We start from the raw sequence: 14,282 nt of genomic DNA on the forward strand, positions 1-14,282 counted from the left end.
CTATCAATGGTAAATATTATATCTGCTAAACATGCTAACATTGTCATTGGAAACTTGCTTACATTAGCATTTAGCTCAAAGCACCGCTGTGACTAAATGTAATCTCCCATGGCTAGACTCTTAATGTTGTGATTGATCACTTAATTGAAAAAAGAGCAATAATGAAAACAATAATTTGTTGCAGTCCTAGAATGACAGGTGACTACAAAATTAGCTGTTCGAGCTCTGACGTTCTTTAAGGGGTGAAAACAAAAATGGAATTTCCCCTCAGATGTCAATACAAACAAGAAGTATCATTATTGCATCAGATCATGTAGGCATGAATGAAAATGATAAAATATGTTGTTTTTTAAATTTTAATATCACTTTTATCTCAGCTCTTACAAATCTCAGATAGCTGGTCTGTTGGAAAGACTTTTATCTAAAGACACAAGGTGATAAGTGACACTCAGGATGCTTGTACCCATAACTGAGGCTCATGTGGAATGTGTTGTGTACCGTAGACTCAGATAAAAGACTTATCTCCTATATTGAGAAGGTTAGCTTCTGTCAAGCTGATTATGTAAAACTAGGCCTGTGTCCCTGACAGACAGACATTCATGCTGCAAAGCTGATTTTCATGTGGTCTGTCAAAACATTGCTTTTGCTCAGTGAGAGGAGAGTGATAAGATAATGTGTCCACATGTGCACTTTGAGGTGTGTTTTTCAGGTAACCCACTGTCATACTTAAATATCACATACTTTTCATATAGGAAGTGATACAAAACTTCATCTCACTTTACTCACACGTTTCATCACTAAGAAACAAGAAAGTAAAACCTATATAACATAAGTCACCTCAAGTCAACTTAATTAATAGTGCACACTTTATAATATAAAATATTTGTGTAGACTAAAAGCAAGGCAGTAAGAAAAAAGTCTTAAGACAGGATCCATATTGATGGAAAACCTGACAGTCACAGGTAAACACAGCCCTGGAGCAACAATGGGAGATGCTTGATTATGCCCAGATTTAAACTGGGACAGTGAAAAGGAGGATCTGAGGAAATAATTTTAGGCTCTTGGAGGTAGAGTGAGTAAGTAAGTAAGGGCTGAAGAGGTCAGAAATATAAACTGCTACCTTAAACCTTAAATTCAAGTGGACATGCCTTCGAATAAAAGGTTACACAGGAGCCAAGTCGAGGCAGCCTGTGCTGTCTCCAAACAACGTAACGTGTTTGTAAGTGAGCAGTTAGTATGATTGAATGTGTAGCGTAACCTAACCTCAACCCTAACCTAACCTAACCTTAACCTAACCCTAGCACATGAAAGGAAACTAAGTCATCACAGCTGCTGTAAGTTGAATGACACAGAAGCCTCAAATGACACATTGCTGGAGTGAACTTTCTGCATAGCGATGGTGAGAGCAAAAACTAGAAACAAAACTATGCTAATTTATGTTACTTGACGAGTCACTACACACTTACTGAACCACTGTGTAGCCAAAATGCTGCCTCCAAATTAGTTTACCTTTACAGTAGGTTCTGAAGCATTTCTTTATTTAACCCATATATAATGGATGGGAAACCTGGTTAAATCTAATTAACCTCCTACAAACTTTGAGCACGAGTGTAACAGTCACAGAGTGAATATACAGGCCTAGGCTAAGTGTATATAGTGAGTATATATATATCCTCAAACTAAACAAAAAATAAACCAGGTACCTCAAAACCCATTAATTCATTAAAATAGCCTAAAACTAAGTAACATAATACTGACTGAAATTATTTGAATGTAAATCTTTCTATATAACCTATTTTCCCCCTCTCCTCCTAAATATGCAGAATGCGAAGACCTCCCTGCGTTTGTTTGTGTAATTTTAAAATAAAATAAAAATCCTCTTCTTGTTCTTAAACATGAATATGAGATATAGTTATAAATGTGGGCATTGCGCCCTCTTGTGGTAACTTAAGTTCACGACGCGCTTCCGCCTTCGCTGACGCAAAATCCGGTTGTGCAGCAGCCATTTTGTCTGTTCGGGCAAGTCTACCCTGACGGTTACGAACTGCAGTTCCACCTTAGTAAAACAATTTGAAATGTTGTTGTGGCATTTCTGTTTCACGTTATCTACTATCTGAGCGCCGTATAAAATTGATATCTTAATTTTACACGTCCGAAGAGGGCCCTGCTCTTCGAGATCAATCCGTAAATTAGCGTGAAAAACGCGGGTCCGCTGAGCCATGTCGAGTGAAGAAAGCTACTTGGCCATCATACGCTATCTGACGGATGAACGGGAGCCGTACGCGCCGGGGACGCCTGGCAACACCAAGAGGAAAATACGAAAAGCGGCGACTTGCTACGTTGTGAGAAACGGGACTTTGTTTTATCAACGTCGACTAAAGGGCCAGAATGACTTCACGGAGCTGGAGGTGGTGCTGCAGGACGGCCGGAGGAGGGAACTCATCAACCAGGCGCACATCACCGGAGGAGGGGAGCATCTCAACCAGCAGCTCACCTGGGAGTCCATTTCTTACAAGTACTGGTGGAGAGGTGAGACGACAAGGCTGAGCTACAAGAAGTTCACATAGTTACTGTGATGCCATGAAATCAGGCGGAGAGTTGGTGTAAATATAAATATAAGTTACACCACCCATCACTGCACAGAGCTGCTCTTCGTCACCATCTAGTGGATAGTTATTTAAAGAGTCATGTTTTTAACTTGTATGATTAATTGTAATCCAACTAGTACATAGACTTAATTTCAAGTGATGAATAAGATAACGAGACTTAGTATTGAACTTCAGTGCTAAATAATACTACATTATTGCACGTGAATGCACCATTCAGACTGCATTCACGCACTGATTTTTATACAGGATAAAAACAGCATTTACAAATAATGTTTTAATACCAAAATGTGCTGGTTTGCATACTACTGTGTGGTATTAAATTGAATATTATGAGTTTTAAACTGTTTATCGGGCAGAATATCTATCTAGTCTATCCGTTATCTTTAGTCAACTGAGTGTATGTAAACAGGAAACACTGTTGTCATTGTGACTGGAGCAGTTTATGATGGTGGTTTTATTACAAGTGAATGACGTGTCTTTTTTTTTTTGACGCCCTCAGGCATTCTGAAAAATGTGAAAGACCACATCAGAGAGTGTGCTCAGTGTCAGAGCAGGAGGAGTGCAGACGATGGTTCTGGAGCGCGACTGTTGGCCCGGCCGGGGAGACGCAGGGCGGCTGCCAACGCGAATGACGAGGATGAGGAAGAGGAGGAAGAAGAGGGAGATGATAGTTTAATTTTCACTGACGCGTCTTGTCAGCCAAGATCCAAGTTGGCCAAGACGATGGCCAAGCATGAGCTGGTCTTTGTAAGTATCACAGACTTAGAAATCACAACTGTTAATTTGGTTATTTGATTGTTTTATTAATGCGGCATTTGTTGATTTTTGTTTTTTTGTTTTTGTTGGTGTGCTTTCCAGGTGGACAGTAAGGGCGAGGTGAATCAGTTCCTGCCCAAACACAGCCAAACCATGTTGGACAAACTCAACCAGCAGCGCCTCAGCAATCAGTTCTGTGACATCACGCTGCTGATTGAAGGAGAGGAGTACCGTGCTCATAAAGCTGTGTTGGCAGCGTGCAGTGAATACTTCAATGAGCTCTTTTTCGAGAAGGGGGCCGTGTCCACCCATGAAGCTGTGGTTGACCTCTCTGGTGAGTATTTGGTTTTGTTAATTTCAGCGCAGAATGTTTTGCACGTTCGCTCAGTTTTAACCTCCATCCTTCTCTCTCCAGGTTTCACCAAAGCCAGCTTCCTACCACTGCTGGATTTCGCGTACACTTCCATGCTTACGTTTAATTTCTGCGTGATGGCAGATATTGCCAACCTCGCCCGACATTTGCTGATGACGGAGGTGTTGCAGATATGCGAGTCTGTGCATAAGCAGGTGGAGGAACAGAAGCTGACGGTCTATCAGAGAGGAGACATCCACACCGTGGTGGCGAGCCAGCCAGCTTCTCAGGAGGGCTTAAAGGAAGAATCTGGTGCGTACATGATGGCCATACAGGGTGACGGCAGGGCGGTGGTCACCCACAGTGGGGTCACTGTAACGGGGGAGTCCTTAGCTTTTGTTGAACCCTCCAAAGAGGCGTACATTCAGCAGCCCATGACAGTCGTCACCCAGGCTGTGGAGGGAGATGGAGGAGTACATGAAGGGGAGGCGGCGCAGAATGAGACTGTGACTCTGATCACTCACAGCGGACAGGCGGAGGCAGGAGAGACGGTCACTCTTATTTCAGGCAGCGCAGAAGGAATGGCGGGGGAGACCATGACTGTGGTCACCCACAGTGGACAGGCTGGAGCCAGTGAGTCCCTCGCTGTGGTTTCAGCCTGTCTGGCGATGGAGCAGCCTCAGGTCGCTGAAGCCGGAGCCTTTGTTATAAATGTGGACCCAGACAAAGTGAGCCCCTCAGAGGTCACTAAACTAGAATCTGTGGTCGTCTCTGTCGGGCTGCAGACAGAGGCGGCGGCGCCGGCGCCTCAGGAGAAGGGAGAATCAGCACTGGCACCGCTCGCGCCTACTCCTCAGAAACGGAAACGAGGGCGTCCAGCCAAAGTGAAGAAAGAGGTGGAGGAGTTCATTCCACAGGAGGAGGAGGATCCCTCCGCTGATGAAAGCCATGAAGACAAACAGGAGATGATGTCAGATGACCCCAACAGAAGACGACTGCGGCAGCGCTCTATAGCTGAGGGGGGTTATGCTCGTCTACACATGGGGCTTGAAGAGGAAGAGGAGGGCAAGAAAGGTTCAACCCCACCGCGTGCTGCCACCCCTAAGGTACATCATTTTATTTTATTGAATATTGTGTATAAATAATATTTCTTCTCATCCTGTGTTTTGTTAAGTGTGAAGAAATGTTTAGATAAACTGAACACAGACCTGTTTTTAGGTTGGCCCGAGGCCCGGGAAGAGGGGTAGACCTCCAAAGCAGCCAGTGGAGAATCAAACGGAGGAACAGTCCGTGTCTGAGTGTGGGGCGGATCCGGACGCCAGCGCGGTGGAGAGCGTGGCGACAGGAGAGCTCAGCACAGAGGAGGCTGGGACAAAGGTGGCAGAGCCAGAGACCGGAACCAAGCAGGACCCAGCCCCAGCAGAGAGCGCTGCTGACGGAGAGCACACGTGCTCCGAGTGCGGCATGTCCTTCCAAAGACGCTACTCTCTCATCATGCACACATTAAAACACGAGAAAGCTCGTGGATACAAGTGTAGCGTAAGTGTTAGTGTTGGTCAGCGTCTCACGTTTAATTATTAATATCGTCAGTGAAAATGTCCTGACAGGTGTTTGTGTGTCCTTCCTCTAGCTGTGTAGTAAAGAGTTCCAGTACGCCGCCTCGCTCCGCGCCCACCTGGCCCGACACAAGCAGCAGAGCAGCCAGCGAGCCCCCGTCACCAAACCCTTAGTAGAACAGAGCTCTGAGGGCAAGGCGGACGGCGATCTGGATGAGAAGACTTTATCGCCACACACCAAAAGAGAATTCGTGTGCGACATCTGCGGGAAGACTTTACCAAAGCTCTACTCTCTGCGCATCCACATGCTGAATCACACCGGTGTGCGGCCTCACTCCTGCAAGGTCTGCGGCAAGACGTTCGCCCACAAACACAGCCTGAAGATGCACAGAGCGCTGCACGATGTCACCAAGCAGTTCCAGTGTGAGTTCTGTAAGAAATCTTTTGTGAGCAAGCGGAGCATGGAGGAGCACACCAGCCTCCATACAGGTCAGTACAGACTGTGATTGAAGGTTGTTTTTCTTAAAGGGACAGTTCACCCAAATAAAAAACCACATTTTCTCACTTACAACTTAGAGTATGTAGTTACACAGATTTAATTTGTCATAGTTATAGCATATTACATTTCTCCCACTACTCCTTTAAAATGGAGACAAATAGAATTTTGTTCATGGTGCTCAACATTGAAAAAAAATCAGCATTATATATATGTTGAATACAGGGTCCATTCCTGCATTATTGACAAAACAAATTGCTACATAAGGTTACCTGTTAAAATCATACAAGAGCAAAAATACTAATTTCACAATGCAGAGCTGTGTTGTACTGTGCACAGTGACAAATGTAAACTGAACACTTAACATCAAGCAAGATGCTAAAAATAAGCCAAAGCAAAGCAGTCAATGACTCAGATGGGAGGAGGAGGTCAAAGGGAGGTGACGGTCATGGAGGAGGATGAGAGAATATTATACAGCAGGTGATGTTACAACGTCAGATGCAACAGAGGACCTGAATGGACCCTGAGGCAGCTGTCAGTGACTAACTACAGAACTAAACCCGCCACACCATGTCAAACCTCTCAATAAATAATGAACAAAATATGAACTTTACATTAAATCTGTTTTTTGGGGGTTTGATTTAACTAACACAATTAAACTAGAAATTCAATCAGACGGGCGTTATGATTCTGAAATCAAACAAGTCACATGGTTCATATGACGGACCTGGATCGCTCGTACAAGTGTTTCTTGCATGATGCCCATTGTTTTTGGAAAGAGATGGAACTGTTGAATTTTTAAATTTTAGTTTTCCAAAAATGTGAGCAGAACAAACAAACTTCCATTCATCTGCATTGTATTGCAGTTGTGGCATAAATGTCGGACAGATATCTCGAAACCTGTGTGAATAAAACTATCTGCAAGTGAGAGAAAGCTTTTTATAAGTTTGGTGAACTGACCGTATTTCTCATAAAACGAGATATATGAGGCTGTTTTCACCAAATACAATAAAACACTTCAACAGGTGAATCAAAGTATCTCTGCAACACATGCGGAGCAACTTTCCATCGAGCGTCCGCTCTGAGCAAACACCTGAAGAAGCACCAGCCCAAACCTGACGTGCGTCCGTTTGCTTGTTCTCAGTGAGTAACTCTTCATCTTTTAATGACACATGATTCAACGGGACAAAGTGTGAACTAAGATGAGGTTTAATGAATTTACTCACTCCACTTCCTGTCTCCTGCAGCTGTGATAAAAGGTTCTACGAAGCCAAAGATCTCCAGCAGCACATGAACAAGCACATGGGCCTGAAGCCCTTCCAGTGCCAGGTGTGCGGGAAATGCTACAGCTGGAAGAAGGACTGGTACTCCCACGTCAAGTCGCACAGTGTGGCGGAGCCTTTTAAGTGAGTCTAACACACCTGACGCACACCCGTCTGTACACAGCTCGACGTCAAAGCATAGAAATCATGTTGCGTTCGTCTCCTCAGGTGTAACGTGTGCGGGAAGGAGTTCTTTGAGAAGGCTCTGTTCAGGAGGCACGTCAAGAAAGCCACGCACGGGAAGAAAGGCCGAGTAAAGCAGAACCTGGAGAGGGAGTGCGAGCACTGTGGGAGGAAGTTCACTCAGCTGCGAGAGTACAGACGCCACATAAACAACCACCAGGGTGAGTGTCCCAACGTGATGTGGTCGTTTTAGCTCATTTATGATTTCTTTTCAAAAGTGCTGACGTCTCTTAATGTTTTTTTTTTTTTTACCCCTCTCTTTAGGAGTGAAGCCATTTGAATGCCTGACGTGTGGTGTTGCCTGGGCCGACGCCCGCTCCCTCAAGCGTCACGTCCGTACGCACACAGGAGAGCGACCGTACGTATGCCCCATGTGCCAGGAGGCGCACATCGACGCACGCACTCTACGCAAGCACATGGCCAAGTACCACGTGGACAACCTGCCCGGGAAGATCATGCTGGAGAAGGACACCCTGCAGTTTCACAACCAGGGCACCCAGGTGGAGCACGCCGTCAGCATCTTGGCGTCCGACCTGCCTCCGGAGCTCCGCCCCGCCCAGCAGATGCCCCCAGAGGAGATCGAGACGGTGCTGATCACAGAGGAGACGGTGGAGGCCGTGCAGGCCGTTCAGGCTGTGAACGACGGCTCCATGGCGACGCTGTCAGATCAAGGCATCATGCAGGTCGTGAACTATGTCCTGGCGCAACAGGCCATCACAGGGACCAAGCTGGAGGAAAACGCAACTGAAGAGATTCAGACCATGGAGGTGGAGGTTGCTCACGTGGCCGAAGTCGAGTAAATTCATGCTTCTCGCACAGACTGATCTCATCGTTTCCCACAGTCTGTAAAATGTAACAGAATGTAAAAAGATGCCTATTTTTCTGAAGATGTACATAGTGTAAGTGAACCATGAGTGAGTCCATTCAGCTCAGAACTGTGTTTGATATGTTGTTTATGCACACAGTTACATTTTTTGTTTTGTTTTCTGTAAATAACTAGATATACGGTAACAAGATTCATTAATGAGTTACAAGTCTATGAAATTTGGTACTCAGAAGAAATAAATGTAGAAATGAAGACAAAATGCATCTCATCAGCTGCCTCCACCTTATTGCTTCTGTTGAAGGAGAAAAGCTGTGAGACGTCACTGTAGCAGTTGTCATGGTATTGGGTGTCATTACTCCCCCTGGTGTCCGCTTGAAGGATGAACAAATAAAAAACTGCCTGTATCTGCTGGTCATTTCACTCATTGTTACATGGTTGGTAATATATAGGTAGGTGCATGTTTCTTTCCACTACAGGAAGTTTACAAGGTGGTTAAAACAATAAAATATCAGTAGGAGCATCTCAGTAATCAGTATGTAACAAAGAGCTGACAGAAACAGTTTCTGTCTGTGGTAGTTTGACTTGTTTGACCTCATTCATGTTTGTAAAAAGAAATCTGAATGAAGCCACACTTTAAATAACTTGACACAAAGGAATGTTAACATGCAATACAGCAAGTATGGATATTTATTTTTGATTTATATCAAAATACCCTTGGTATATTGCAACATATTTACAATACATTGTACAAAAATATGAAAATGCAGATGGTTTCTGCTTTCTAACAATGCTGGCTACTTGAAACAAAGTTGAACATGGGCTACTGGCGAGTGTTGGTTACACACACACATACACACACATACTGACTGTGCTCCATTGAGTTAATACAAACATTGTTCTTGCTGGTAACATATACCAGACAATATTCACATCAATATGCTTTGTTTCATGATGAAAATCATGCATTTTCTTTAGGGAGACTTTCAAACAAGAACTATACAAATTTATATACATTTATATCAGGTTTTGGCCAGTTATTAAATGAAATAAATCTCTACCAAAACATGGTTCATGAATTAAAAAAAAAAAAAAAAAAAACTTGTACCAGGCATCCACTGCAAGAGCAAAAACTTGCTCTTAAAATGCAATCACAACCACGTTTGCACAGCAGTAAAACAATAAGAACAAACACAAAACGACATCAGTCATAGTATCATTTACCTGTAAAACACTGGGTCAAGAGCATTAGGCCTATATATGGCTACATCAAATGAACGACCATCTGTCACTTAAACAAACATACTTCACAACCTGACACGAAAAAGGTGATGCATTGGTCTCATAACAGACATAAAAAAGCTAAATATAGAAGCTACAGCAGAAAAAAAATGACCATCATCTGACATAATACTTCTGACAGGAAATGTTTGAAATGTATACAATCAATGCTGACTTCTGCCACATATGAAACCAGTGTACTTGACTAACTTGCACAACCATAATGGTGAAAATGTAAAAGTCTATTTATGGCCCATAGCAGAAATATAAGCCCTTGTAATCCCTTGAATGCAATTTTTTGTCTCCAGTCATGCTTACACATCGGAATGAATCATTAACACTTAACATAAACTCAAAGCAATCTTGAAATCCTCAGCATTTCTTAAGTGCTCTCAAGAAATTAGAACATAATAAAATGCACCTTTGCTCAACACCATTTATTTCTTCTCCGTGATAACGAGAGCCAGAACAATAATAAAAATAAGTGCATTTCTATTTGAATATGTGTTTTGTTCTCAGCAGTATTTGCACTAGTATCAGGTGTTCAGATGAAATGTTCCATCAGCAGGCGTGAAATGAGAAATGGGAACATTGGGAACAAGACAGAGTTGTCTTACTCTCCCTCCTCCTTGATGCGCTGCTGTTTGTTGCGGCGAGAATCCAGGTCGAAGGAGAAGTCGGACCACTCGTCGCGCGGTGGGAAGGAGATGGTCTGGCGCAGGGTGAAACGCACGGCGTCGATGACGCGCTCGCCTCGGGCCTCAGAGGAGCCCACGCTGACGGTGGAGGCCCCGCTGGTGGTGCGCACTATGTGGGGAGGTGGGGAAAAATCCATGGCCTGTTGGTGCTCGATGATGCCCTTCCAGATGATGTGCTGGAACTCAGCGGGGATCTTCAGCCTGGACAGGTCCTAATGGTCATTACACAGGGGAGCGTTAGTATTCGCAGGGGGAGCCACTCTTCTTTCTAACCCATCAAATGACTCGTGTGGGATAGGCAAGGGCTCACCTCCATGTTATAGTTCTCAATCTGGTAGATGTTGGTTAGGCCCTGTGCTGTGAAGTAATCCAAGCAGCCTGCGCAGCCCAGCCGTATGAGGAAGCTGTGGGAGGAACAGAGTGAACAGGTTTAATAGTGGAACAATAAAAGTATTAAATGTTCATACAGTTTATTTTACAAAACACACTGGCTCTGGCTATCTGCAGTTATCAAATTATTATTATTATTAATTGTTATGTTTCAGACTACTGTCATATGACAAAACTAAACAGTTCTCTGTAAAATATTTAATACATAAAGCAAAACTAACGTCATTTAAAAGGTGTTGTGGGGTTAGGAGGGTGGTGGCTCATTCTGATGATTGTGGTGCGAAGAAAGTTACATAAATAGTTACTTCTGAGTTTAAAATGACTTCTGGCAGCAACATCATTCTGACTTAATCATGAAGTAAGAAAGTATTTTAGAGGCAAGAAATATTTCAGGCAAATAATTTGATTCAAAAAATAAATTGATAAAAAATCTGATGTATTAGTACAATTTAAGGCCTACATGGCTGCTACGTTCATTTATATATTTTTTGCTTTATTAGTGGTTTGAAAATACTGTAACTTTGGGAACATTTGAAGGTTTTTTATTCTTCAATCAAATTTTCAGCAGGCAAAAACCTGCTCTAACAAACTTCCCATTAAATATACACATATCTGAAAATGATGGCAATCAGCAACAGCTGAAAACTACAATCTTTAAACATTATTTCCAGAATGTATTAATGTTTTTGTAAATTTTAAGAAATAAGTTTTAGTGATAAGCTTTCAAAGTTTTATTTTAAGTAAATGAAAGGTTTTATTGAATATTTTTCTTTCCCTCCTTTTCTTTGTTTCTCTCTTAATATTTCCTTTTTTATTTTATTTCTTCTTTCATTTTAATCTTTTCTTTTTATTATTCTTTTTTTTCCTTCTTTGTCCTTTCTCTTTTCACCATCTCTTTTCGTGACTGATTGAAACGTTGGACAGCAACAGTGAATAACGGATTCTACTTTGTGCCATATGTCCTGTTTGGTCCAGCAGATGTTGTGGAGTTTTTTTTTGGATGTGCGTACGCCAACATGTGAGGGTAAATACAGGTCGAAGGCTCTGCGACACTGGAATGACCTCCCAGAGGAGATCAGGCAAGCTCACTCTATATATCAGATTAAATTTCTCCTAAAAACACATGATTGTAGAACATTTCTTCCATCATCTCATTGTTTTCGTTCTAAATGCTTTCACAGCATTTATTCTTTTAAACTCATCTGTTAAACTACACTTTAATCTTGTTGATTTATGTTTCTTTACACTAAACACTCCTTGGTTTTATGTCTTTTATGAAGCACTTTGTAACTTGCTTTTGGAAAGGGCTGTATGAATAATTAATGAGGTACCTGGAGATGCTGCTGTCCATTGGGTATGGAGGAGGGGGAGTACAGTGGGAGGAAGGCACCAAGGGAAGCTGGGGCTGCAGTGCATGTGTGGGGCTCAGTGAACTCATGTCAGCGTTCATGGGGATGTGAGTGCCCATCATAGGAGTCACTGCAGAGAAAAAAGGAGCTACTGTGAGCTTTATTTCGCTGCTCTGATTTAGAGATTACGCAATGTCAACTGAAACACAGGGTGGGGGGGAGGGAGGGGGGTGGTGGGGGCATGCAGAGATTACTCTCGACATGACACATAATGCATCACAACAGGTCCTGCGGGCGCACACAGAGCGAGAGTCTCACAGGGATCACATTCTTTTTTGTGGAGGAAACTTTCTGTCGGGGGTGGTGAGAGGTGTTAAGGTCCCCTCCTGCCTGCCCGGACACGCTGCCCTTATACGTATACAATAAGCTCAGAAGGAACGGGACGACGGGTGGAAAGGGGGTTGGGGGCACGGCCTGAGATAGACAGGAAGAGAAACAAAGGGGGCACACTTACTGTCAGTCAGGCCTCCAGACATGCTGGACGGGGTGAGTGTGTTACGCTGCTGGGGGTTGATGAGCTGGCTGACAGAAGGCAGCTTGTTGACTTTTCCGTGAGTTGGGGAGCTGGAGCCGTAGGAAGGCTGAGACGGCATTGAAGTCCTGGGGCAGGAGAGAGGAGGTTACAGGCCGTTACAAACATCGCTCAGCAGCGCTCAACTTTAATGACAAAGGCCTGGTCGACATCCTTTCATAGGAACAATAATGACTCTTTTAAACGAACATAAACTAATTATAGCATTACATAATATTACAGTAGCTTCATGTTATTTTTGAGAGCTACTAATAAGGCCAATGGAAGGGTCTTATGAGTAGTAATACTGACCACATATTCTAATAATGAAATAGCAGAGAAGTAAAAGAAAAGGACAGAGTTCAAGCAACAAAAAAAAAGCCATTTATTATGTTCCGAAAGACAAAAGTGCAGCAGCCACAAAAATAACAAAATAATCTGTTTCAAACAGAATGGTCACAGAGGCTCTGTAGATAACAGAGAGCACATTTCCTCCGTTAAAAGACATTTTATTGTTAAAAACAGGATCAAAAACAAAGACACGCAAACTGTCCTGCAGTGACTTTATAAAACATGACCAGCATTAGCGAAACGTTCTCTCAATAATAAAGTCTCTTCCCCCCAAAACCCCACAAGATTTGCTACGATTTTCTGAGTCCAGCTCTCATGACGATGCAAAGGCAAAACATTCACTTGAATGAGTCAAGTAACATAAAGAAACAAACATTTAGGGCTTGGTTCCTGTCCACCTTCAGCCATAGTAAAGGTGAGGAGGCTGAGTGGGATGAACGTTTCACAAACGGCTTTTATGCAACACATAAATGATAAACAGGGATGACCTGAACAAAGTGGCGACTGAGGATGTCATCACAATAGGCAACTCTATAAAATATCCTGTTTCTGACAAATATAACGCATGCAAAACAGTCTAAAAATGCTCTTCTATGAATTTAAAGGACTCTTTCAGTAGAGCCGGTAGTCAAAGTGGATAGTGAAAGTGATAATCCGTCATCTTGCAGCAGCAACAGATCTTAATGTGTCAGTATCACATCCTCAGTGTAGAATCCAGACACCCAGGAAATGCAGAAAGTGAGGAGATCAGAAAAATCAGAGTTGAGAAAAAAGGAGACAAAGAGGAGGTCCGTGTAACTTGGGGGAGGAGGAGGAGGAGGAATGTGGGGCAGAGTTTCAGGAGGAGCTGCAGCGCCGCCTCTGTTCTCCTGCAGGTTCCAGGAGCTGGCTACCAAGACGGGTTTTTATCAGACTGCAGGGAGGAACCAGAAAGAAGAGAGAGCAGAATAGAAAATAAGGGCTCACTGCAGAGGAGGAGAGAGAAAGTGACCCCAGAGAGGCCCAGAGGTTTTAGAAAAAGCAGCTCAACAAATGTTACTGGGAAGAAAAAAAAAAGTTTGTGTGACAGAAAATGTTGAATGTTTCTGCACTAATGCCGTCTTCCAGAAGATGGCACTATGCAAACACAGATCACAACATTTCACCACTGGAATGTGCAGAGTGGTATCATTTGGCCGTTAACACAGTGAGGAAAAAAGAAGGAAAAGAAGCATTTGCTGTTGACTGAACGTTTTATTTCAAAGGCTTTGAAGGAAACAATGTTGAAGTTATAAATTACAGAAGAGAGAAGCAAGTTATTCTGGCTCTGAGGATTTTAAGAAAACACAGAGAAAGATGAGAAAAACATGCACATGAAGGATAGGATGAAGGATATACCAACTCCTAGAGAGAATACTAATATTTTAACTCTACAATCTAAAATTATTGAGTACTTAAAGTACTATTAAGAAATGTATTTAGTTAAATATCTGTTAATTATATGATTGTTCACAGTATTTCCATAATTACCAATATTTTAGTGCCTGACAGCGAGCAACAAGTATC

General features: G+C 42.9%; 2 protein-coding genes across 12 annotated transcripts in view; one reads left to right on the forward strand and one right to left on the reverse strand.

Annotated features, from left to right (window-relative positions):
• The first annotated feature begins 1,968 nt into the window (after positions 1-1,968).
• On the forward strand, positions 1,969-8,504 carry zbtb11 (zinc finger and BTB domain containing 11). The gene is made up of 10 exons (XM_067597774.1): positions 1,969-2,529; positions 3,109-3,356; positions 3,468-3,699; positions 3,781-4,823; positions 4,936-5,256; positions 5,348-5,762; positions 6,795-6,912; positions 7,017-7,175; positions 7,260-7,435; positions 7,539-8,504. Exons 1-10 carry the CDS (start codon positions 2,220-2,222, stop codon positions 8,072-8,074), a joined length of 3,558 nt encoding a protein of 1,185 aa, XP_067453875.1. The 5' UTR covers positions 1,969-2,219; the 3' UTR covers positions 8,075-8,504.
• Positions 8,505-8,758: 254 nt separating this feature from the next.
• Positions 8,759-14,282, reverse strand: part of tp63 (tumor protein p63) — a 32,622-nt gene continuing 27,098 nt past the window's right edge. For 5 of the 11 annotated variants that reach the window (XM_067597779.1, XM_067597777.1, XM_067597778.1 and 2 more), the window contains 4 exons: positions 12,330-12,475; positions 11,798-11,963; positions 10,387-10,480; positions 8,759-10,288 (listed from right to left, as the gene is read on the reverse strand). In XM_067597779.1, coding sequence (XP_067453880.1) covers positions 9,992-10,288; positions 10,387-10,480; positions 11,798-11,963; positions 12,330-12,475 — 703 coding nt within the window. In that variant the 3' untranslated portion in view covers positions 8,759-9,991. Of the gene's footprint in view, positions 10,289-10,386; positions 10,481-11,797; positions 11,964-12,329; positions 12,476-12,747; positions 13,651-14,282 lie in introns of those variants that run through there. The other 6 variants (XM_067597776.1, XM_067597775.1, XM_067597783.1 and 3 more) reach the window with 3 other exon arrangements.

The sequence above is a fragment of the Thunnus thynnus genome, chromosome 8, assembly GCF_963924715.1.
Source record: "Thunnus thynnus chromosome 8, fThuThy2.1, whole genome shotgun sequence".
Classification (NCBI taxonomy): domain Eukaryota; kingdom Metazoa; phylum Chordata; class Actinopteri; order Scombriformes; family Scombridae; genus Thunnus; species Thunnus thynnus.

Bases quoted from the DNA above. Each gene is read 5' to 3' on its own strand.
- zbtb11 (XM_067597774.1), top strand. From the start codon at position 2,220: ATGTCGAGTGAAGAAAGCTACTTGGCCATCATACGCTATCTGACGGAT. The intron at 2,530-3,108 runs GTGAGACGACAA...TGACGCCCTCAG, and splicing joins TTACAAGTACTGGTGGAGAG to GCATTCTGAAAAATGTGAAA. The intron at 5,257-5,347 runs GTAAGTGTTAGT...TCCTTCCTCTAG, and splicing joins CTCGTGGATACAAGTGTAGC to CTGTGTAGTAAAGAGTTCCA.